At 47.5% G+C, this 22,209-nt stretch overlaps 2 protein-coding genes across 23 annotated transcripts in view; both read left to right on the top strand.

Annotated features, from left to right (window-relative positions):
- Positions 1–1,464, top strand: part of r3hdm2 (R3H domain containing 2) — a 56,010-nt gene extending 54,546 nt beyond the window's left edge. For all 22 annotated transcript variants that reach the window (XM_088914438.1, XM_088914397.1, XM_088914456.1 and 19 more), the window contains one exon: positions 175–1,464. In XM_088914438.1, coding sequence (XP_088770564.1) covers positions 175–491 — 317 coding nt within the window. In that variant the 3' untranslated portion in view covers positions 492–1,464. The remainder of the gene's footprint in view (positions 1–174) is intronic.
- Positions 1,465–3,998: 2,534 nt separating this feature from the next.
- On the top strand, positions 3,999–20,732 carry stac3 (SH3 and cysteine rich domain 3). Its single transcript, XM_088924294.1, has 13 exons — positions 3,999–4,200; positions 5,532–5,611; positions 7,167–7,230; positions 12,155–12,314; positions 12,767–12,864; positions 13,070–13,151; positions 13,362–13,459; positions 14,075–14,144; positions 14,624–14,673; positions 15,575–15,678; positions 16,757–16,808; positions 17,733–17,870; positions 18,845–20,732. Exons 2-13 carry the CDS (start codon positions 5,595–5,597, stop codon positions 18,941–18,943), a joined length of 1,032 nt encoding a protein of 343 aa, XP_088780420.1. The 5' UTR covers positions 3,999–4,200; positions 5,532–5,594; the 3' UTR covers positions 18,944–20,732.
- The last annotated feature ends 1,477 nt before the right edge of the window (positions 20,733–22,209 follow it).

Genomic DNA, 22,209 nt, shown 5'->3' with positions numbered 1-22,209 from the left:
GGAGAAGGTTAGGATCACGGGCATGTCCACAGTCAACAGGAGGCTTTCTGCAGGCTCCATCCGTCCAGTCCGACTGGGCTGTTGGCCGCGCACGACTGAAGGATTAGTGGGCCGCGGTGGCAGAGAGGTGAGGTTTCAGCCCGCCTGTGTTCTGTGCCCCCCCCCCCCCTGCAGTGGTCAGCCGCGTGCTGGAGGTGACGGACCTCCCCGAGGGCATCACGCGCACGGAGGCCGAGAAGCTCTTCAACCAGCTGGCCATGTCGGGCGCCAAGATCCAGTGGCTGAAGGACACGCAGGGCCGGGGCGACGGCGGGGGCGGCAAGGGCGACAACGACCCGGCGCACCTCTACACCGTGGTGGCTGTGTTTCCCAGCACCATGGCCGCCCAGAGCGCTTCCTTCAAACTCAATAACTCCACCAGCCGCTTCAAGCTGCGCGCCACCAAAAAGAACTATGACCTGCGGATTCTGGAGCGGGCCAGCTCGCAGTAGGGCAGCGGGGCAGGGTCGCGGCGGGGAAAACGAATCGTCTCGACAAAAGGGAGGAGAAGTTCCAGATTGGCGTACTCCAACTTTCTATTTTTTTTTATTTACCTTTGGTTTTTTTGGGTCTTTTTATTTGTCAGAAGAGCACACAAGACACGCGAGCATGCGTGCGGTTTGATGCGCGTATGTGTGTGGAGCATTTACTGACCGTGTGCGCGTGCCCACCCACCCACACGCACGTACGATGACCCGACGCGCGGCGCACACGAGGACACACTGGACAGTCGACCTCACTTTACCCACAATCCCCCACCCCACCCCCCAAAGTCGTCCTCCATCTTTTATTTTCTGCTCCTCTGCTACCTCCCCCTTGTCCTGTTTTCTCTGCTCAAACTCCCGGTCTCTTGCACCCTCACCCTTCTCACTCATACTCTCACGACTTCTCCCCTCTCCTGGTGCACTCTCGCTCTCTCTCACCGTAGCGCACACCTCTCCCTCTCTCTCTCGTTCTCTCTTGGCTGCCTCCGTTGGCTTCTGTTTGCCTTACTACTGCTGTGGCTTCATGTGCTGCGCTGTTGATCTTTTCTTTATTCTGTTTCTTCGTTCGTTTTCGTTTTTTTGTTTTCTGTTTTTTTTTTGGTTGAATATATTTATATAAGTGATTTAAGGATTTAAAAATATATATATTCAGTGATTTCAGTGGAAGAGTTTATCCCTCCCGTCCTCACCACACACTCTCGCCCTGCTCATTCTCAGCCCCTCGCTCCCCCTTCCCCTGCCTTGCCTCTTCTTCCTCCCTCTATCTTCTTCCTCCTCGATCTTTTCTCTTTCTTGTGTTTGCGTTTTTCGTTGACAGCTGTGCAGAACGTATCAGAAGAAGTATTTAAAAAGTGCACAATTGATTGCATATGTCTACTGTAAATTTTATTTAATCTGTTATTTTTGTTTTTAAAAATATAAAAGTGAAAAAAAAACCCTGCCTGCCCGTCTGGTCTCTCTTTTTCCCCCACTCCTCCTGTTTCTCTTTCGAGCAGTGCTCTGGAGGAATTCAGTGGAAGCCTACATCCAGAAGAGCATTTGTTAAAGGCAGACTTGCAGAAGTGCCAGTTTTTGCCAAAGTTTCCATTTAAAATGGTCTTTTTATTGGAATGGATCAGTTACTGCCCAGTGCTTGAACTGTATTGTTTAGTGTTAGCGACCTAAAACTCACTCGGTTTGTTTTTCAAGCTCATATTCCTAAAAAAGACACACACTTGTAGAAACTGACGACCACAACCCCTAAACGTGAGTAAGCAAGAATAGAATGATGTTTTTTTCAAATAGTTTCCACATTGCTAATGCTTGCTTGCATTTATCTCGGGCTTTCCCCCCCCCCCAAATGGTCCTGTGTGCTTCACACACGGGGGGGGGAGCCACTTCATCTCCCTCTGCAGTGCTGCACCCACCTGGCTGACCTACACCAGTGCAAGTGAGAAATTCCCCCACAGACTGAATTATGAGATGGGCAGGGGGATTTAAGTGGGTTAGGTTGTGTGACATGAGCAAGCATATTTAAGGAGCAGGCAAGTGGGAAAGAGGGTTCCCAAGAGGAGCTGATCTGGACTGAAGCCATAGCAATCCATAGTGTCGTAGAGTTCTGCCAAGAAGAGGCAAAAACCGAGTTTGCCAGAATCGGGGAAATGCTTTCAGTGTGGTCCCAGCCGGTTTGTCTGCAGCGGCTCATTTAGAAAGCCTATGGACCTCTTCTCTGACCTGTTCTGCTCCTCCCACACCCTCCCCTTCAATCCATACGGATCTAGTCATTGCCCAGTCTCTGATTTAGAAACTTATGCTTTGTAGGGAATGTTAATATGTATGTTTGTAAAGATCTGTAGAGAAGTATTCAAATAGTTCAGGTCAAAGGATAACCAGTTTGGTTGCATGATCACTGGCTGGGGTCTAACAAAGACCTGAAAACTCCTGGGAAGTGGAGCCTTACGCTGTTACCAGGCAGTAATGGGGAGTGGAAACTGGTAGACATTGTATTGACAGGTCAGACCAGCCCTGAGATTGATATCCTGTGGTAAAGACACTGGAACGGACTGGAGAAGCCATTGTCCAGGGGTGCCAGTCACACCTGTCTCTCAAAGATTAGTATGCCTGTGATTCGTTGAATTTGTATAGCACTTTCCTCCCCAAATGCCTTCGAAGCCTTTAACATGCAGGAAGGCACACGCTTCCAGACACTAACTGAAGTGCACTCCCTCCAGCAGCCATCCTGCACAAGTGATCAGGTGCGCAGGTGAGAAACCTGAGTCAAGGTGCCATGCTTTCGCAACATCAATAAGGCATTGTTCTGCTGAGGTAAGTGTAATTGGAGGGCATGTGTGTTTTTTAGTTCTATAGCTTTGGTTAGATCTGGAACTTTCGGTTTGGGCCCCGTTTTTCTGCGGGTTCGACAGACATCCAACCCACTGAAGCTCAGCAGGTGTGAGCCTGGCCTGTACCTGGAGGGGAGACCTCCTGGGAAAGCTAAGGTTGCTGCTGGAAGAGGTGTTAGTGGGGCCAGTAGGGGACGCTCACCCTGCAGACTGCGTGGGTCCTAATGTCCCAGTCTAGTGATGGGGACACTATACTGTAAAAAAGGTGTCATCCATTGGATAAGGAGGTCCTGACTCTCTGTGGTCATTAAAAATCACAGGGCATTTCTCAAAAAGAGAAGGGGTGTTACCCCGTTGTCTTGGCTAAATTTTCCCCGGCCTTCACCAATCATAGCCTCCTAATAATCCCCATCTATGAATTGGCTTCACCACTCTGTTCTCCTCCCCACTGAGAGCCTGGTGTATGGTGAGCGTTCTGGCACAATATGGCTGCTGTCTCATCATCCAGGGGGGGCTGCACATTGGTGGTGGTGGTGGAGGGGAGTCTCCATTACCTGTAATATGTGTATTATAATGAGATGTCATCCTATTCATCTGTCCCATCACATACTAGAGTGTTTTAGGTCAGGTGGCTGATCGGCTGTACATTTCCTTTATTGCTGAAAGAATGGTGGTTTTGGACCAGATTAATAAAGTAGCTTTGACCCAACTTGATTGAAATTTAGGGTAGGAGGTAAAAGTGTTGATTCCATAGAAACCTGAACCTGGCCATCAGTGATCAAGATTTTGATTAGGAGGCTTGACTTAACCTGTACTAAGTACGCTTTTTAGAACACATTGCATTATTTCTTGCATTGGTCTCCCTGTTGGTGTTTCTTTGTTTCATGGTCTAAGCTATGAATACAGTAAATGTGCTCTGTCTAGAGAGTCTGAAATAATTCTTGACAACCTGTTGGCAAAGTGTTAGTTCTTTCACAGTAACGACATGATAAAGGTGGGGATTGTCTCCCTCTGACAGACCCCTAGCCTGTCCCGTCAGAGGTGTCTGATTTCCTAGTGTCAGCTCCTCGTTGCTCAATCCGTGTCAGCTGTTCCTGACTCCTCTGCACACGCGCGCGCACCCCCCCCCCCCGCAACACTCTGGTCCTCTGGCTTCAAAAACACCCCTCCTGTTGGAAGGGCCATTGGAGAGTCAACCACAGCAAAACCCAGGGACAAAATTGAGCCGGACTGTGCTGCTGGTGTTAATATCACTGGCAAGTTCGAGCCCCTTTGGAAACTGCGCTGGCAATTCCAATTGGCGATTCCTGTCTGAAGAGACTAGAGCCGCAGAGGGGAAGAGAAATCCCAAGGAGGTGAGAGGATTGTGTTTTTTTTTCCCCTGGTGGGACTCGTGTATTTTGCTTTGGCTTCAGAGCTGGACACCCCCCACGGCTCCTCTTCTTGTAGGAATCGTTCCTGTTGAGTCTCTTCGATTGCTGACTGGGGTTAACAACGAGAGGTGCTTGATTAAAATGCTCCGTGTGTAGTTCTGGTCCAATCTTTAATGCTCCGAGATTAAGCTGTGGAGTCCAGTCGGACACCCCAGTGAGTGTTCTAGAGCGTTACTGTTGTAATTCAATCTGGGGTCCTGGGCCCACGCCGCTCCAGTTTTAGTCATGTGGAGATCAGGTTACCTCCTAACCAGGAATAGACCAGAGCAGTCTGAGCGTGAGTCACACACAGAGAGAGAGCGGGGCAGAGCTCGTTGGTGTACAATCGGGAGAAAGAAGTGTTTGGAAACTTTATTCCTGTTGTTCTCCTTGGGGGTGGCAAGGCTGGGCCGACCTGGAGGAGTGCTGGTCAGTCCTCGGACTGGTCAACCTGAACGACACCCGCCTTCCCTTCGCACCAGCGGCCAGTAACACAGGAGGAGCGCTCCGCATGAGGAATTGTTTTCAGCTTGTCCAAGGCTTCGTTATCCCAGTTCCCAGTTTCTCCGTGTGCTACTATCGGGGCTATCTTTATTCCATGACAGGGGTTCCCAATCCTGACCCTGGGGATCTGCTGGCGTTTGTTGCAGCTGAGCTCTTTACTCAAATGAGCCCTAAACTGAACCAACAAGTCGCTGGGCCAGGACCCCGGCAAGCTTTGCTTGTCTGGTGAAAGGCTGGAGTCCTCGTGTTACTTAAATGCAATGGCTAACAGACAACCTCCTCCATGTTTAGGAACTGCAAACGACGAGTTTAGATCACACCTGTTATCATCAGGTGTGTTAAGGGTTCAATTACTTAACTGAGCGCTCAGGTGGAATATAACCCAGCAGATGTGTGGGTTCCCAGGACCAGGACATCTGCACTTCTGCTACTAGTGCCAACACCACTACTGAAGCTATGTACTTGATATTGCGGCTGCCACAGCAGGTAGTGTTACCCTTCTGCAGCTGCTGTTACTCCTGCCACACCTTCACCTACAGCTAGTGATCTACTGGTACCTGCACTGCTGTTGTGACTGCCGCCATCTCTGCTTCTACTGCCGCGGCTACTACTCTCGCTGTCTGTAATGGATTTGTTCCTAATGTTATGTTAAAAGATGCAAAAGCACCTGTAACAGGTGTTCATATTATGCTAGTGGTAAACGTATTACCTGCATCAGTGCAATGATGTAATATAGAGTGTATCTGTTGGTCTCTCCCCTCTCCTGGCAGGGTGTCCTGCTACCTCAGGAGTGGCCCCGTGCTTGAGAGTGAGGGAGACTTCCCCCAGCAGTGATGGCGCAGTATGACCAGTGAGTCCCAATTCCTCCGTCTTCCCGCCTAGTTTACTCGTTGGGCATTGTGACCGATGAGCACAGTGCCTAGAGCCTCTAGCAGAGGGTGATCTTGCTACACTGTCAAAACCCCACCCTGCCTGAGGTTTAGCAACATTGGAAGGACACGTGAAAACTGGGAGAAGATGGTCCAATTAAGCCAATCATTAACATAACATCACTTTATTAGCTCTATACAATTTCTTGCATTAGGAATTCATCTTTTCGCATACACCAGCTTGCTCTCCATGAGACACAGACAGACAGGGAGAGAGAAGCTTGGGGTCAGAGCATAGGGTCAGCCAGTCTACAGTGCCCCTGGAGCAGTTGGGGTTAAGGGCCTTGCTCAGAAGAGTAGGATTCCTCTGCCAGCTGCGGGATTTGAACCAGCAACCTTCCAGCCACAGGCGCAGATCCTTAGCCACAGAGCCACTGCTCCGCCCGTTAGATTAACTAGGTAGTTAGGAATGAAAACCTACAGTGCAATCCTGGACTAGAATTGTGCAGCCCTTGAGAATCTGAATGCAGGAAGAAGCTCCGTGAAGGATGTGAACTGAGACAGTTCACTTATCCTTGAAAAAGGCCTTGGAATGCTGTCAGCCCATGCTGTCACCACGGTCTTCTATAGGAACAGCAGTTTCCCTGCTGTCTCATTGATTTGCGGTGAATCTTTACTATTATCTCTTACACCAGATCATCACTGGAATTACAGGCTGCATTTTTATCATGCAGGTCCCTGCATTCCTGCACAGCTCTGTGCAGTTTTGCGCAGCTGTATGATGCCAGGCAGGTATTCCAGCACAGATCTGCGCAGGTGCTGGCTGCAAGGAACTCAGGTGACATTCTGACCCAATAGAGTAATACCAAGGTCAAAAGTGGCCCTTACATAGTAATATATAATTATACCCTTTATTATTATATTACCTTTGAATGCTTGCATAATCCTGACCTCTACAATCAGTTGAATCACTCTCAGACAAAAAGTAAGTGCTCGTTAAGAGTTGCAATTATGTTCTCCTCTGCTCAGTATAATTTGGAAAAAGCTGATTCTCTTGAAGCTGAGTATGATGTCTGAGAGCCTGCAGCCTTTGCCAGCAAGCGCAGTCTTCCATGCTCTGTGTGAACACAACCACTTACTTATCTACACCCATCCATTTTCTTACCACTTATTCCAGTTCAGGGTTACAGGGGAGCCGGAGCCTGTCCTGGGAAGCAGTGGGCCAAAGCAGGATACATCCTGGATGAAACGCCAGTAGATTACAGGGCAGATAGACACACACTCGCTCACACCAGGGCCAACACTCCCAGAAGCTAATTAACCTACCAGCATGACTTTGGAGCGTGGGAGGAAACCCACGCGAACACAGAGTATGCAAACTCCACACAGACAGCAACCCAGGTGCAGAATTGATCCCAGAGCCATAGAGCTGCGAGGCAGCAATGCCAACCAGTGTACCAGTGTGTGGTACAATAAGCTACCTCCCATCAGTGAACTTGCTTCCTTTTCCTCAGAAACCCTGTGTCTGTGTTTCAGAATAAGCGATAAAGTGTCTCTGGACCCCCATGACATCCCCCCATCTCCTGGAGAGGACAACGCGGTGAGTGGATCATGGCAGGTCTAAACTCCCCCCACCCCCTTTCATCCTCCCGTCGCCCTCCCAGCCCCCAACTCGTCACACTGACGATAACACAACAAGGGATCTACACAATAACTCCAGCTTGCAGACAGTCCGCCTTTGGATCGTGGCTTAGTGATCCGACTGTCTCGTCCGACTGAGTGTTGTTGAATCCCCAGGGGCGCAGTTTCAACAACGTGACCGGGCAGCTCATTCCAGACCCCCACAACTCTTTGTGTAAACACGTCTCCTGTTTTCAGTTCTTAATGCACTCCTTCTTAGTCTACACTTCTGCCTCCAGCGTCTTGCTTCACAATGTGTCCTGAAGGAACTTTGACTTTTCAACACCTTCTAGCATTCAAAATTTGTGCCAAAATCAAGCTTCCTGGTAAGCAAACAATTTAAAAGATTTTAGGAATGAGTCACACTGTTTCTCGGTTAGCATCCCAGTGTGGTGAGTTCAGTAGATGTCTTTTCTTGCAGAGGAACGTACTGCGTGTGATGAAGGATTTGACTTTGGACTTTGACAGCCTCAGCAGTGCACAGACGAGCTGCGATCAGGACCATTGACTTTATGCCTTCTTTAAAATGGCCTCTCTTGGTCACTTAGGAAAGCAAAAACCAGAGATTTGTCTTCTGTGGGTCCTTGGGTCTGTGATTGCCTTGGGTTCGTCCAAGACGTTGTGCTCATGGCTGAGATTCCAATGCGGAATGTGATCAGGTGTTTATTCACTTCACTGTTCGCTCCACGTTCCTGGAGTGGACTCTAGCTGTCAGCAGCCATGGGGCTCATAGAGTGTCTAAATGAAGGCTGGATCAGGTGCGTGGGCATTGTCAGAGAAGCAGGCCTGTCCTTGTAGAAAGCTAATTGAACTGAAGCACGAACACGAAACAGTTACTGCATAATCCAAACAGGGGAGTGCGTGTATGTTGGGACCGGAGGGGGGGAGAAGTAGGAGGAGATGGTTAATGGAATCAACTTGGGTTTTTTTCTAAATTCATTTAAAAAACAATTCACTCTTCCCCCTTCGGGATATCTTAAGCATAATACATAATTAAGAATGTATTTATCTACATTACACTAAGGCTTTAAAGCCCCATCACCTCTGTAAGACTCATTATTCCACAGCCAGACCTGGATCTGTAACTCCCCGTCCAAGACAGGTGTGAGCTGCCCTGTTCAGGAAGTCCACCTGCCGCAGTGATCTGCATGGGAGATCTGGGATGCTGTGCAGTGCCATAAGGTCTGTACAGGCACGAGCATTTTGTTGCTGGCTCTGTACCTGCAGGCTGACTGGAGGTGTACTGGTGGTGTGGGGTGTTTCAGTCGAAGCTTCCCAAAGGCCACAACGCTTCTCGGTGGGGGTATATTTAGGAACAGTGTCAAACTGTTTCCACTGGGCGAGCTGGGAGTTTCATGATCCCTTTTGTAGGTTATTTTAGGAGCCGCAAAATCCCCAGCAGGCTCCTCGTTCTCGGGCTGGAATCAGAGCCAGAAATGTGGAGGGCTCGGGGGAGAGGGGCGGAATTATTCCGAATGAAGACCGATGGCCTGAGAGAGAGAATCTGGGTGGAGACACGCTGACAGACACGCGGGCCGCCGGACAGGTGATGTGAAAAGGGAGCGTGGGGGGGGGGGGGGAGTAGTGAGGGGGGGTGGGACAGTGGAAGCTAGAGAACAGCCAGGCATTGTCTCAGAGCCAGGCAGACGGATTGTTTGCCCGTTTTCCCCCTTTACTCGTTCCTTTGTCCTTTTTTAAAAAAAAAAACAGTCGGTTTGGATCCAGGGATGAAAAGAGTTCCTCAGGTAAGCAGGTGGTGTTTTCCAGAGTGTGGGATTGAACTCGGCAGGGACTGTTGTAGAAGTGTGCACTAGAGTTATGTGTTTGCAAATGCAGAGCGATGTTACTCAGACAGAGCCAGGTTCCAAACAAAGTGCTGCAACAATCTTCCTGAACGAAGTTGCTCTCTTGAATGTGCTGCGTTCGCGTACCAAGAATAGGGATGGGATTCTGTTGGGCAGTTACATTTATTCCTTAACTTTCTCAGTTGTGATTCCCAAGATTGTTTGTGCTAATCGGAGGAAAATGGTGGTTCTGAACATGAGGTTTGTTTAGCACCAGAATCTGATTTTCCGTATGGCCCTCTTTGACTCGATGTTGATAAGTGCGTCTTTAACTACCAGTCAATAATTTTTATGTTCCTTGACCCACAGCTTTAAGTCAAACGTGGTTAATAAGAAGTGGCCTGAGAGAATTTAGCTGTGTGGGGGATTTTAAAAGAGAACACTCCTGGTATGTTTGTTTGGCATGGTATGCATTTCTGCCTCTGAGTCGTAACAGATCCCAAAAGGCAAATATTCTGCTGAAATAGTCAAATATAAATATAAGATTTATATTTTGGAGGAAACTATCAGGATTTGTCTGCTAATCCACTGTGATGCACTGTGATGATCACTTCTCTAGTAAGATAAAAATTGTGGTAATGAGAGGCTTTTTCTCTATTATGGACCTACATAAATACCATTGCAATATAGAACATTATACTGTACCTCAGCTGTTGGAGTGGACTGCAATTGAGCTGCAACATTTCATATGCGCACTACCTGTGCACACACTTCTTCAGGGAAGAGAGATAGGGTGGGGAATCTGTTTTTGCTACAGAGCTCTGTACCATTTTGTTGGTATTTTGCATTGAGAGTGGCCCTCCTCAGTAGTACTGTTTTCAGTACACTGAAGTCACAAGTAACTTCTTAAGCTCGGAATAAATCACCGATCCTAAGTGCAGTGTCCCCTTCTGCACACAAAGGGTGAGGTGACAGGGGTTGCTCTGAAGGGGAAACTGTGAAAGCCACAGGACTAGCTGTCTTCACTCTGCTGTGCTGTAGCAGGCAGTCTTTGTGCCTTCTTCAGGTCTCTGGCGTGTACACCTGGTGCTTTACATGGGATAGCACAGTCATCTGTACTCATCATACAGGTCCCATCGCATTCCTGCAGCCAAGTCCCCACCTGCCCTGTATGGAGCAAATTAGTTCAATCAGCAGTGGCATCCTGGGATAGATATTATTACCAGACAAAACTGTGCTTTACCTCCTTTTTAGTTGAAGAATTGTAAGAATTCTGAAAGAATTTCAGCTTTGTTTCTAAAAAAAACCCACAATGATCTATTTTTTTCCAATGTTACATGATGTTTAAGCAGTGTCCTGCAATCTGTTAGACCACCACGGACTTATGTGGCATCACAGTTCTTTTTAGTGAGGGTGGGGAGTGTGTTACTGTAGCATGGAAAAGGCCAGGATGAAAGGACTAATGATGTGCGGAAAGCCAGATTTAACCCACCACTAATTAATGCAGGAGCAATTAAAATAGAAGGCCTGCAGTCTAGGAGGAATACTCTGGAATCCAGCACTCTAGGGATGTTTGCATACTGTAACTCCTTGCTCGGTGTGTGCACGTGGCTATGGTGTTAATGCACAAGGCACTGTCTTAAGAGTAAATACTGTAGCCTGGGGGCATCCAATGGTCAAGAAACATGTTTGTTTTTAACTATTTCAGCATTCACGTTTCCTGCCAAACAATTGTTTTTTAAAGGCTGTTCACATGCTTAGGGCACAGTACTAATAGAATACCAGTGAGCACTGGGATGTCCTAGGTACAGAAATGTAATAATCAGAAAGAGGTTTAGGAGTTTCTATTCTATTCTGAAAGCTGTTTCAGCTTCTGAGAGAGGAGATTGAGCTTGCTGGCAGAGCTGGGACCCCGGCGGGCCGGTGTACTGGCAGGCAGGTGGACAGTGTGGTCAGAGGGGCTGACTGACGGTGTTGGCTGTTTGCAGCTGTGGAAGCTGAAGAAGCTGTTTCAGAGGAAGAAGAGGAGTCAGGAGGCCGATGGGGGGGAACAGCCCAACGGGGAGTTAGCCAACACGGGGCCGGTGAGACACGGCGAGGGAGGGGGGAGTGCCCTGGGGAATTCACGCCACACATGCCCACCTGTCTCCAGTCATTCCATTAATCAAGAAGACTCTGATGAAGCGCCTTTCATGTAAACCAAGGCAGCCCACAGTCTGGACCTCAAGATCCATCATAATTTGGGTTTTGTTCTGGCGCTGTTTCTGCCCTCATAGATCATGAAGACCTGCTTGAGGGTCTGAATTTCCCCAGGCCCTCCTTGAACTCTGGGAAAGACATCTTCTACCCTCTAGGCTGGGTTGTGAGATCTCACCTCTGCCAAGTGACCCATACTTATCCCTCTAACCCCCTTCCCCCTTCCTCTCTCTGTCCCTTCTTTAATCTGGAAACACATGTGATGCATCTTTCCATCTAAAACTACCTTTCCCATGTTGCTGCCCTATTCCAGTGCAGTTTTCCCCTTAATCCCGGGATAAGCAGACTGACATCCGATTAAACGTTTAATTTCCTAATTGACTAACTTGACTGCTGGACAGGACTTACCTGGAACCCAGGCAATAACCCATCAGTAATAACTGTTCCTTCCAAAGTGCTGCTCTTAGCCGTCGTGATTTTGATCTGGTAGTTGATGCTGTGCATCCTGTTTTTTTGAAAAAACAGGTTTTGTGTTTGTTTTGTTTCTCTCTTCCTCTCTCTCTCTCTCTCTCTCCACGTTTTCTCAGTCTCCGCTCGGCTAGGCTCCAGCCACCTCTGTCCTGCTTCTGCATGACCTGTTCTCTCCCCGGGTGCAGTCCTTATCGCTGAAGCCCCAAAATGCTGCCCTTCTCAGTCCCTCTTCCCTTCTTCTCTGAGCCTTTTCTGTCTTACAGGCCGCGCTCGGCCTCTCTCTCCCTCCTCTTCTTCTCCTTCCTCCTTTCCTCTCTCTGCTTCCCTTCCTTCCCCTCCCATCCTCAACTCTTCCTCTCCCTCACTCACTCTCCCCCCACCCCCCCCACGCAGGTGTACTTTATCTACGAGGAAGAGGAGGAAGATGACGAAGAACAGAAGGACGAGCCCCCCCCAGAGCCGGTCAAGCCCGTCAATGACAAGCCCCACAAGTTCAAGGATCACTACTGCAAGAAGCCCAAGTTCTGTGATGTCTGTGCTCGGATGATTGTCCGTGAGTTGGTGGGTGGGGGCTCAAGTAGTGGTTTAGAAAGGAATTGCACAGACTAGAGCCCCGCTGGCCACAAACGTCACCAGCCCAATCCTGTATCATGTGACCAGGAAAGGGGTTCTCCCCAGTGGTGACATATAGAGTTCATGGCGAATGGAACTATCCTGATGACTGCAAACCTGCATCTTGTCTGGTGCAGAAAACTCTCCAGAAGCCACTGCAACTTGGCGTTATTGAGGGATTGCCACATGGTAACGGGCAGTGGAATAAAGATCATTTCTGGTCACATGTGATCATTATAAGGGGCGTACATGGACGGCCAAGCACCTCAGCCATGTCCATATAGACTGTTTCCCAAAACATCCCACTGTAGGCCACCCTGATGCACCCCCTGTAAGCACCAGTGCACCCCCCCTGCATCTCAATGTCCTTCCTCTTCCTTTTCTCCTCTGCAGTCAACAACAAGTTTGGCCTGAGGTGTAAGAACTGCAAGACCAACATCCACCATCACTGCCAGTCCTACGTGGAGTTCCAGAAGTGCTTTGGGAAAATTGTGAGTCTTTCTCTCTCAGCTCAGCTCAGGCCTATAATGAACCAACACCAGGCCTTTCATATCCATGGCTACTCTGGATTGTTTGATCTAATTTCTTAGGGGCCGGATTTGGAAAACCGGGGTGAGCAAAGTGAGGCCAGCAGGTAGATAAAGGCTGAGAGCACTGTGATACTGATTGTACATCTCTGTACCTGTCTGCCTGCAGCCTCCAGGATTTCGGCGGGCGTACAGTTCCCCTCTCTACAGCAACCAGCAGAATGCCTGTGTCAAGGAGCTGCTGCCATTCTGTGAGTAGTGTACCCCAGGACAGCAGGGCAGTACTGCCCAGGTCGAGCATGGCATCCTGGGATAGCAGCAAGCCAAAACTCTGCAGCACCTCATTGGCCAATCTGATCAATTAAGGGGTTGTTTGCAGCAGAATTGTATGCCTGGCACGCTGCAGCGGCGATCATTAACTGGAGCTGTATATGTCCCCCCCTCATCCCCCACCCCCCCAGCCCAGTCGAACCGCACGGATCCCGTTTTTGAGACCCTGCGTGAGGGAGTGATCATGGCCAACAAGGAGCGAAAGAAGGGCTCTGATGACAAGAAGAACGTGAGTGTCGCCTAATAAAGACCTAAATGCTATTTGCTGGGGTAGAAATACTGTGAGGTGAAACCTCAGGACACCTGGGACAGTACTGTGTATATTTGCCACTGTGAGCTTTCAGCTGCTTTTCATTTCCATTCTACTGGCGGTCTTCACTCCAGTGACTCCTGAATGTTTTATTTGATCTTAAGTATCAGGATCAATTAAGCAATTAATTGTTTCATCTTCTGTCACATTCTGCTTCTGTAGACCCACTGCAGTGTGGACTGTAATAGTTATGGTTCCCTACCCTGGCCTAATGAGAGAAAACCCAGCAAATGGCTTATCGTCCTCAACAACATTCTCTTCTAGTAAACCACTCTTCTAGTAAAGATGTGTCTCCTGTTCTCTGTTTAAGTGCACTTCCACATAGCTAAAAGCTCCTGCACACAAGCTAGAAACCCTGCAGATTTCCTAAGACTTTTTTACAGGAGAAGTTTTAATGGTTCGGTTTACGGCACTGTGTGATTCACACTGTTTCCAGTAACAGAAGCCCATATCGGAAATGAAGTATGAGCAGTTGACGATTTACAGTAAATCCCATGTCAGTGCAGTGAATCTCCCATTGTCACCCTTGTGTAGATGATGATGATGATGATGGAGGAAGAGGAGTCACAGGCTCCCAAACCGGAAGAGGGGAAAGCTGAAGGCGGTGAGTGCTGTCCAGCATCCCTGAGCTCTCTACATACTTTATTTTTATATATCTGTATTAAACTCTACACTTACTGGCCAGGTTATAAGGATCCCTACAGAGTATTGACTAGCGTGACATGAATGAATGTGAGGGACGTGCTTCTCCTCCAATCAGCGCTGCTCTTTCAGTGTGGGGAGGTGCTACTTTTGAGGAACGCGCCTCTCCTCCAATCGGCACTGACTTTCCGCTACAGGGCTGTACTGCCTGTGAGGGACGCGCCTCTCCTCCAACCAGCACTGACTTTCCGCTACAGGGCGGTGCTGCCTGTGAGGGATGCGCTTCTCCTCCAATCAGCACTGACCCTCCTTTCATGTCATCTACCTCATTAGGCTGGTAGGAGAATGTAATACATATTACATATGTCTGTGCATATAAAGAATAAATTGAAAAGCTTGCAGTTCAGCGAGGTCAGATGTGTTACGTTCCTTTCTTTCCAGAAAACCCAGAGGGAGATAAGAAGGGGGACAAAGCGGCAGCTGATGACAAGGTATCTGTTCTTAATCCGCCTCAGGGTCCTGTGTGATCCAGAGTCCTCAGACAGGAGGAGGTTTTTATAAAGGTCAGTCAATCAGCATCAGAGCGACCATCAGAGAGACCTTACATCCTGTCTCTCTAATTATGTCTCTGATTTATCAGAGCTCTCCCATATTTTAGACATTTTCCCCAGGAACCTCCCTGGACAGTTTTTTTTTCTCTGATATTGTGAAGTGCTGCTGTTGCAAAGGTCATGTTCCTCACAGAGCAGTTGACGGGTACGAGTCTACTACATAACTAAGAGGCTGATGCCTTTGACTTCCTAGCTAGTCAGTGAAACAGTTGAACTCTGTATATACACTACAGTGCTCTGGCACGGGCTGGTTTATAAATGTGTAGAACTGTAGTTACAGTGAACCTGTCTAGTTCATTCACATTGTGGGATGTGCCTTTTGTGTGCATACAGAACAGGATTTACAGACAGATACCAAAAGAAACAGGGAAAAAGAAGAGCTGAGTTGAAAGAATGAGAAGGATTTCAGGGGAGATTTTCAAATTTAACCTTTGGACATCTGAACCCTTCTCCACCAAGCCTCTTTTTCTTTTTCGAAAGCTTGATAAGATCAGATCAGATCACTTTATTGGCCATATACAATTTCTTGTATCAGGAATTTGTCTTTTCGCATACCCCAGCTTGCTCTTCATGAGACACACAGACAGGGAGAGAAGCTTGGGGTCAGAGTGTGGGGTCAGCCACTTATACGCTTGTGTTTGCAAGGAAGAGCTTATCAAGGTTAACAAGGTTCAGTCTTTCCCTTGATTTTTCTCCTCTTCTGCCATCACCTTCAGAAAACTCCGAGCTGGTTTTGTATTGGTGCACGATCCTTGACCTCCCTTTCTGCTTTGGTGTGCAGAACAAGAAGTCCCAGCCTGGGATGCGGACTGGATTCACACAGTCCCACTACTACCTGGCTGTCTATCGCTTCAAGGCCCTGGAGAAAGACGACTTGGACTTCTAGTGAGTTCTCTTGGTCTGTGGATGCAGGATAGGTCTCAAGATCATTTGCATCAGGAATCTAATTCAAGAAAATGTCTTAGTTTTCTTGATTGTCCTTAGTTGTCGTGAATGTTCACTTAATGCACGGTATTGAACATTTTTACCTCTGACAGAAAATCTGTTCATCCATCCAGCATGTCTATAGACATGACCTTTCTTGACCATGGTGTTCATAAAGCATAGCAACCAAACAGTTGCTATGCTTTATGAGAATGTGAATGAGCAATATCTCTCAGTTTTCACTTCTTGTTGTTCTTCTTTACATCTCTAAAGTCAAAATTAGCACCCATGGATGGCTATTCCTTCCTTGTCAGGCCTCAGCAGCATGGCATAGCAAACTCAGACCAGTCAGGAGGGCTTATGCATGACTGTTATGAGGTGCACATTCCAGGGTTATAGCGTTAAGAAAAAGCAGATGTGTAATTATAGTTGTACAGTTAAAGATGCATTTGGATGGAATGTTAAGGTGTCTAAAAACAAAAATCAAATATGAATTATGGCAATCCTAGTTTTATGAGTATCTTCAATCAGTGGCTAAAGATAACATTAATCTTGATATATATAATTGATCCCATAACTGATTCAATTAAACAATTAAGATCTAAGTTGCAAGTTGAAGTAGTTCAGGTGGGTAGCTTCGTCGGCATGCGTAGACTGCAAAGGAACAAGTAATAGGTTTATTCCATGCTGAAAAGAGAAGAAAGAAAACACAACGTTTCAGCTGTGAAGCCTTCTTCAGGTGTGAGCAACACACCTCACACCTGAAGAAGGCCTCACAGCTGAAACATTGTGTTTTCTACTTTCACTGTTAAGTTGCAAGTTGCTTAGTTGAAAAACACAGTGTTGCTCTCCAGGACAAGGGTTTTGGTAAGGACCTGCATGCAGTCCCTAAGCACTGGATAAGCAGCCGCTTATGTTAAATAATATCTGAATGTTGTGGCAAGTGGGGTTAACGACATCTGGGATCACACACATGAATAAACAAATGCAAAAACTCCTCTGTGGGCTGGTCTTTAATGAACTGCATCTCATGTTCCAGCCCTGGAGACAGGATCACTGTGATTGATGACTCCAACGAGGAGTGGTGGAGGGTAAGTCCTGCCTTTATGGGTTTCAACTCCTATGCCATTATGTAGGCCGATAAGTTGTCATTCACAGTAGTGACAATCTGGCTGGGCTGTGTTGGAGATTGACAGGAATTCTGGGCTCTGGTGCAGCATTATAGCTGTGCTGCAGCTGCAGACTGTGGGCTCTGCTCTGACAGCTCTTTATCATCACTGTCCCAGAACCTGAAGAGGTCAGTTCTCAGGCTGCTGGAGCCTTCAGTGCTTGAGCAGAGGTAATTCTCATGTGGCAGAACACCAAGCACAAAACAGAGCAGACTCAAACACGGACACATACCTAAAGGTGTCAGAGTAAGCATAGCAACAACTATCATGTTCTCGGATCCACTGGAGGATAAAACAATTGGAAGTGTTTAGTTTTTTTTTAACAAAATAAACTTTATTCCACAATGTATATCAGTCTTACAATAAGCAAACACTGTAACATAAATTCTGTTATAAACATTTTTAAAAGGATGATTGTCTGTTTTCAATCATTTAACTGTGCAAGTGGTTGTTGTGGCCTTTATTTTGGAATTTGAGGAATTAGCCCTTACCACTTGCTGTAGTCCATGTCTCTTTTCCCTGTCCTGGCTCTGAAACTGCTGTTGCCGTTGTCCAGTCCTCCGCAGGAGCTCAAAGAGACAGGTTTTTCCTCCTCAACCCCTCCACAGGGCCCACAGTCCTTTGCAGCACTCCTTTGCCATAGAGAAATCCCACTTGGCTATGTTGTGCTTCAGGAGTACTGCACTATACCCCACAAGCACTTGCATCCAGTGGTTTTGTGCAGTACATCCCCAGTGATGCTTTAGGTAAACATGTATACCAAGGGCAGGAGTTCATTTCAATGTGCTGGAGCTCTGATCTGATGGGAACAGGGAGGTGATTTCTTTCGGTCCCTCCTCTCTGCAGGGTAAGATCGGTGAGAAGACCGGTTACCTGCCGGCAAACTACATCATCCGCGTGCGTGCCGGAGAACGGGTCTACAAGGTCACCCGGTCTTTCGTAGGAAACAGGGAGATGGGCCAGATCACGCTGAAGAAAGACCAGGTACATCAGCTTGATGTGTCTTGGAAGGGATATTGCATTGCAGCATGTGTGCCAGAGCAGGGCTTTCGAGGCTGAGTGTCAGGGTGCATGTATACAAGCGGGCAGGTGTGGGAAAGGTGGCATGCACAAAAGAAAAAATCCTTTTTTTTTTATTGTGTCAATACCCAGCTTGGAACTGCCAGTGGTTTTAAGACTCAGGTTTCCGGTGATGACTTCCAGTGTGTCTCCTTAGTGAGACGAGGACTGGCCCCTCAGACACGCCCACCTCCAGAGCCGGGTCATGTGACCCGGCGGGGGTCTGAGCTCTGATTGGAGGAGCAGCTCGCCGTGACCTCACTGGAGCCTGGTGAAGTCACACGAGTCGCTCTCTCGGCAGGAGAGCCCAGGCTGAGTAAGAGCAACCCTACTCCTGCGCTCCACCAGTGGGGCACTACTGCCTGGGGGATCCCAGTTGTCTAGCTTGACGCTGGGCCACAGAGCTCAACCTGGACCCGAAATGAGTGCCTTCATTCAGACGTGCACGTCTTCATGCCATTGATTTGAACCCCATACAGTATTTCCATCTGATTTCTTACACTGAATCCTGTGTGCATGTCTAGACAGGGGCTGGAATTGCATACCTGACCAGCTGTGCTGGGCAAATGTATGAGTGCACATGCTTGAGTATGTTGACTTATTAACACTAGAGGAAAACGTGGCAGCAGACACAAGCTGCTCTGGACGTGGTAGCCTGACCTTGTGCATGATGCAGGACCTTTTACCAGCTGGGCATGCTGCTACGGTAGCTGGTGTTTATAACCAGGGCCATGGAGTTTTGCTGGGTAACACTGGGCAATGCCAGTATTCTTGAGAGATTGTGATTTTGCCTTACAAGTGCTTTGCATGTGCCCGGGAGAGGCTTGAATTGGACTTGCAGGCCTCCTGTAATGTGCCAGCAGAGCGAGCCCCCGCTCACACCCCTGTGGTTCCCCCAGATCGTCGTGCAGAAGGGAGAGGAGGTCAATGGCTACCTGAAGGTGAGCACGGGGAGGAAGCTGGGATTCTTCCCCGCCGACCTGCTGCAGGAGATCTGAGCTGAACTGGATCAGAACCATGTGCCCGTCTCCACTCCTTCCCTCCCGCCTGTCCAGCCCAGTCAATCTCATCCAACATGATATGTTGAAAAATTGCCATACAAAAAATGGACAGGTGACTTTGAGTTCCATATTTTTATGAATGGATTTGTAGTTTTATCGCTGTCCTATTACACTGTTCTTAGACTTTGTGTTCCTCGGACCTTCTCCACCTGGAGCCAGTCAGACCGGACAGACATGGTAGCGGACACACAGCTCTTTATTTAGACTCCCCTTTCTTCATATTATAACTCCACCCTCATTGCAAGAACACATTTTTTTTTACTGCAGTCTTTATCAGAACTTAATCCCACTCGTGTTCAGAGGCCAGGTGGCTGCAGCTGAATACTGAAACTCCTCCAAACCCAATTTTTGTGCAGTGCAGCTGTATAAGTGCCTTTCTCTCATCAAGTACTGGGTGTTCTGCCAGGCTGAGGTCTGCTTGTGTGTTCGTGCTGGAGAATGTGTAAGTGTGTTGAGTCTCTCTGAGCCCAAAGGCCAGACTCTTCTGATTTGCGGCTAACAGTAGTCTGTAGTCTAGCAGTGCAGAGCAGTGGTCAGGGTTGTGGACTTGTAGAAGGTTATGGGTACAGATCCTAGATGAGAGTGTGCTGTTGTTTCCTTGTGCAAGGGTTTTCACCTGCATTGCTCTAATATCCACCTGTACAAATGGTTGCAAATATAAGTCTGTTTGGATGAAAACATCAGCTCAATAAATTAGTCATTAATTAGTAATAACTCTGTGTCGTGTTTAGTTTAAATTCTGCTCTGCTTGATCCCATCCTCTAAACACTCACTATGGGTTCCACTACATTGAGATCATTTTTAATGGACAAGTCTAACTATGTGTTTAAAATTGTATGCTGTGCGGAGCGTTTTTCACGTTTGAGAAGGCTTTTTTTTTCGGTTTGGCACGACACTTTGCCCTGGTGATGTTTCTGTTGCAGCAGACAGCAAATATCCGCTTCTGAATTGCCCAGCAGTAGTGATCCGAGTGCTGAGTGTGCACCAGCAAGTCTGGGGAATCTTTACCTTGTGCACAATTCGAACTGCCGACAACTGTGCCCAAGTGGTGTCTTCTGGTGTAAAAAACAATAAATGTCTATTTGCCCCGCTGCATCTCCATCTGGATAAAGTGGCAGGTGAATATCATTTGAAATGTGATTGGGCAGCTTGTTCCATACTCCCGCAACCCTTTGGGCAAAGAATTGTATCCTGTCCTTGGTATTAAATCCACTTCCATGTAATTTCCACTTGTGTCATTACTGGGTATGACCCTGTATAAAACAGTTTGCCCAGATTGTCAGATTTAACAGAAACCCATTTTTAGACAGAAACATGTCAAGATGTTTTTTTAACTCCAATCTTGAATTGACCCAGTATGAGGGAGCATCTTCTCGTGAATATCAATAATTAATTTCAATAACTATCTTCCTGCCTGTCCCCGGACTCCCTCAGCAGTGGGTTACCAAAGAAGCCCACCTATAGGTGAAAAGATGATTTTAGAATTCTTTTTGAGTCATAATGTTTTGTATTTGTATATGTGCCTTGCCTGTTTTTAGTGCAGCTGCTCTAACATCAGACTTAATGTGTGTGTGACTGTTCAAAGTGCCTTCGTATGCTGCGTGAGTTGGGGGCTGTAAATTAGAATCATAGTCTAGTGAATGTTAAACTGCTGTGTGTATCAGTGTCTTCAGTCCATTAAGCGTGTTAGGGCTGTACTGTGCAATAAACTGCAATTTTTATTTAAGTGTTTTTATTCAAGCTGTCTTGAATTGAAAGGATGTCCAGGGCAGTGACCTCAGGCAGTGGAAGTCTTCAGTTACTGCACAGAACATCAGAAGGGCCACAGATAACAGCAGGCCATTCGGACAATTGTGATGATCTGGCCCAATTTCTATACTGAGACCAAAGTGGTGAAGAGTGACCAATCAAATCTGTATGTCTGTATGGAAGTAGGAGCCAAACAGAGCACACAACAAAAATCCCCTCTCACAAGTTGGAATCGAACCCGGGTTCCAGAGCTCTGAAGAAGTAGACCTGCCCTGCACAGCGATCCTCACTGCGCCCGTGGAGACCCATTGAAGATATTACTTACGGTTTGTAAGAACACATTTAAAAGCCATCTGATTTGCATCTGCACCATTTTTAGTCACAAGACGAATACTTAGCAAGCTCTGTTTTCGAAGACCGTCAACTGGGTCACTCTGGAAATTCCGGAGAAATCAGACAGCGTACACAAATTTTCCATATACAGCTCCCTTCCTGTCTGTTTTATTTTCAATAACCGCTGAGTCCAGTACAAGGTCACAGTGAGCCAGCAGACTCAGGACACAGGTTACAGCCTGCACAGGATGTCCAGTCCACCGCAGGACAAACAGTTTTATTCCAGGTATATGCAATTTGATTAAATATCTGTCGGTAGGTACATAATTTATCTAGATGGTCTGTAAATCTGCATATCATAGCCAGCACACAGAAAGCCCAGTATTCAATCTGAAGACAGGTTTACTCTTGTTCTTAATGTAATGTACTTAATAATGTACTGCGCCTCAGTCACTGCTATTGTGTTTTTTATTTCGATGCTCTAAAATCCAGGAATGAAGAGAGATATTTTCGGGCAGTGAAACAGGAGCCTCTGTCGACGCAGAGAGAATGTTCGTGTAAAAAGTTCTGCGTGTCTGGAATGGTGGGAGAGAGTGGGAGGGCCAGGGAGCGCAGGGTGTGGGGCTGGACACTGGCCGTCTCGGGGCAGACGAGACAGACAAGGGCAGCTGTGATATCCTGACCCACGGCCCCTTGTCTCCAGCTCAAAACAACTCTGCCCCCACAGTCTCCTCCTCCCAGACTAGGATAAGACACTTGGACGTTATTTAAACCGCACAGGGATAATCCAGTTCATTCTAGTCCTACCCAGTACATGGCTCTGTTTAATCACATGCCTGTAATTCTGAGTGAGATTTAAAGACCTGAATTCGAAATTGTGTTCAAAATGGGTGGCACAGTGGTTAGCATCACTGCCTTGCAGCGCTGGGGCCCTGGCTTCAATTCCTAGGTTGCTGTCTGTGTAGAGTCTGTATATTCTTCCCTTGTTTGCATGGGTTTCCTACTGGTGCTCTGGCCTCCTCCCACAGTCCAGATTTTTTTTTCTACAAAATATACTTTATTCCGCAAAAAAAACATCTAAAAAAGAAACACCTCACAATTATTAACACTCCACGTAATAA

The sequence above is a fragment of the Atractosteus spatula genome, chromosome 1 (genome assembly GCF_055471065.1).
Source record: "Atractosteus spatula isolate fAtrSpa1 chromosome 1, fAtrSpa1.hap1, whole genome shotgun sequence".
Taxonomy (NCBI): domain Eukaryota; kingdom Metazoa; phylum Chordata; class Actinopteri; order Semionotiformes; family Lepisosteidae; genus Atractosteus; species Atractosteus spatula.
This window is presented reverse-complemented; position numbering and strand designations above follow the sequence as displayed.